Source organism: Octopus bimaculoides, chromosome 8 (genome assembly GCF_001194135.2).
Source record: "Octopus bimaculoides isolate UCB-OBI-ISO-001 chromosome 8, ASM119413v2, whole genome shotgun sequence".
Classification (NCBI taxonomy): Eukaryota; Metazoa; Mollusca; class Cephalopoda; order Octopoda; family Octopodidae; genus Octopus; species Octopus bimaculoides.
The window spans coordinates 56,746,235-56,749,033 of NC_068988.1; the positions used below are offsets into that span (position 1 = coordinate 56,746,235).

Consider the following 2,799-nt stretch of genomic DNA (forward strand, 5'->3'; position numbering starts at 1 on the left):
CGAAAGGATGAAAGGCAAAGCCGTCTTCAGCAGTATTGAAATGCAGAATGTGAAGACAGATGAACTGCTGCAAAGCATTTCGCTTGGCGTGCTGAAGATTGTCCCAGCTTGCCATTTTAATAATAATCCTTTGTACTATAGGCACAAAGCCCGAAATTTGGGTGGGGAAGGGATTAAGTCAATTACATCGATCCCAATAACTAGTACTTATTTAATCGACCCAGAAAGGATGAAAGGCAAAGTGGACCTTGGTGGAATTTGAACTCTGAACATAAGGACGGACAAAATGCCACTAAGCATTTTGCCTGGTGTGCTAACGATTCTGCCAGCTCACCGCCTTAGTAAATAATGATGATGATGATGATGATGATGATGATATTTCTAATTTAGGCACAAGGCCAGCAATATTGTGCACTTGACTGGTACTTTATCGACTCTGACAGGATGAAAGACAGAGGTGAGGTTGATGAGATTTAAACGCAGAATGTAAAGAGCTGGAAATAAATGTCCTAGGCATAGACATGGCTGTGTGACTGAGAAGTTTGCCTCCCAACCACATGGTTCCGGGTTCAGTTCCACTGAGTGATACCTTGGGCAAGTGTCTTCTACTATAGTCCCAAAGCCTTGTGAGTGGATTTGGTAGAAAGAAACTGAAAGAAGCCCACCATGTGTGTGTGTGAGTAAGTATGAGTGTGTTTGTTTGTGCCTCCTTGTCTTGATAGCTGTAAATGAGTGTCACTGGCATACAAGCAGTGTCATTGATTTTCAATATTCTGGGAAAATATGTCTGGTCATGGGGGAAGTATTGCCTTGCTTGGTAACTGGTGAGGGTTGGTGACATGAAGGGCATCTGGCCGTAGAAAAAAAATCTGCCTCGATATAAACTTCCGTTTGACCCATGCAACTATGGAAAAAGTGGACCTTAGAACAATGATGATGATGATGAAGATGGCAATGATAATGACGATTTTTCTCTAATGCACTAATGATTCAGCCCATCCAACACCCGTAACGATAAGGGTTTATGGGGGTAAGAAAAAAAAAAAAAAAAAAAAAAAAAAAAAAAAAAAAAAAAGCAGCGAGATGAAGACAGATGCATTTTTGTGCAGTGACTGCAACAGGCATTCTATGCATGCACTATGGTCTTACCTGCTCCTACCGGTATGTCATGCCTTTTTAAGAGTGGTCAAAATGGTGGTGGTGGAGAGCAGGTTGAACCCTGGACACCGTGTATTGTAATTACAACTAATTAACTAGTCTACATAGATAATTGTTGCTGTTGTATAGATTCCTCCTCCCCCCCATTCACCTCCCTCCCTCTCTTTGGTCAGGTCGGGTTGAGTTTGACCCTGCAGAACCTGCAGTGTGTTTGTGGGCTGACGCGTGTTATGTGTGGATGGTTGGTTCCATTAAATAAATGCTTGGGTTGTAATGTTGGATTGCTTTGATTAACATATAGGAGACAAAAAAAAAAAAAAAAAAAAAAAACTAAACAAAAAATAAAGTTAAAGTATAAGAGAGGGAGTGATGTGTGTGAGAGAGGGAGGGAGTGTGTGTCTTTGAGGGAGAGTATGTATGAGTAAGAGGAGTGCATGAAAAGGAATGTGTGTGTGTGTGAGAGAGAGAGAGAGAGAGAGACAGTGTATGTGCAAGAGAGAGAGGAAGAAATGAAAGAGAAGTGATTTGTGTAAAAGAGAGAGGTTGGAGAAAAAGAGTGTATGTAAAAGTGAGAGAGAGAGAGTGTGTGAGTAAGAGTGGTTGCATGTGAGAGAGAAAATGAAAGAGAAAGAGAGAGCATGTGTGTGTGTGTGTATGTAAAAGAGAGGCAGAAGGAGAGATAGTTTGTGTGTGTGTGAGAGAGAGAGAGAGAGTGACAGAATGATAGACAGACAGAAGAGAGTATAAGTGTGAGAGAGAAAGAAAGTGTACATGTGTGAGAGAGAAAAGAAAGTGTGTGTGTGTGTGTGAGAAAGAATAGAGCACCGAGGATATAAGCAACGTTGTGACCATCGTTCTTCAGAGCGTCTGTATAAGTGGCATCCGATTATCGAACGTGCGGTGGTGCAGCGGTCAGACATCGGTGGAGGTTTCACCGCTATGACTGGAACAGATCTTGAAGAAGTCAGTACAACTGCTACTTACCCGCCTACGACGCAAGATTCGATCTAGTAAGCCAGGTCTGGGAGGCGGAGGTGGCTGGTCCTCCAGTAGGTCCGGTGAGGGGGTAAAGTTTTCACCGAACACATTCAATTCTTTAAAACATTCTGTCTCAATCATCTGCAAAAAAAAAAAAAAAAAAAAATTACACCAATTTATGTATTTTTATATAAAATCTTATTGATCCCTCTTTCATATATATACGTATTAATCAAAGTGTACAATATCATATATGGCTGTTCGTACACATGCGTCATACAGTCTGCCTTTTACTCTGAGTGAGAGGCCCCTTGTTATCAGCAGAGGTAAGAGCTCTCTGAACTTTGCCCAGGCTATTCCTATTCTAGCAGCTACACTTTCAGCGCACCCTCCCCCACTACTAACTTGGTCACCTAGATAGCGGAAGCTATCAACTACGTCTAGTTTTTCTCCCTGGAATGTGGCAGAAGTTGTTTTCTGCACATTCACAGTGTTTATAGCTCCTGAACAGGTTACATACAAAAACTAACTTCTTAGTTAACCTTCCTTTGATATTGCTGCACCTCTTATGTGTCCAAAGCTTGCACTTGGTGCATCTTATAGAGTTTCTGCCTACGCCTTTTCTACAGATCAAGCAGGGCCATCTACCTGAAGGGATATATA

General features: G+C 41.8%; 1 protein-coding gene across 1 annotated transcript in view; it reads right to left on the reverse strand.

Annotated features, from left to right (window-relative positions):
- Positions 1 to 2,799, reverse strand: part of LOC106876126 (G protein-coupled receptor kinase 5) — a 383,600-nt gene that overhangs the window by 12,757 nt on the left and 368,044 nt on the right. Inside the window, exon 15 of the mRNA XM_052969852.1 lies at positions 2,143 to 2,277. Coding sequence (XP_052825812.1) covers positions 2,143 to 2,277 — 135 coding nt within the window. The remainder of the gene's footprint in view (positions 1 to 2,142; positions 2,278 to 2,799) is intronic.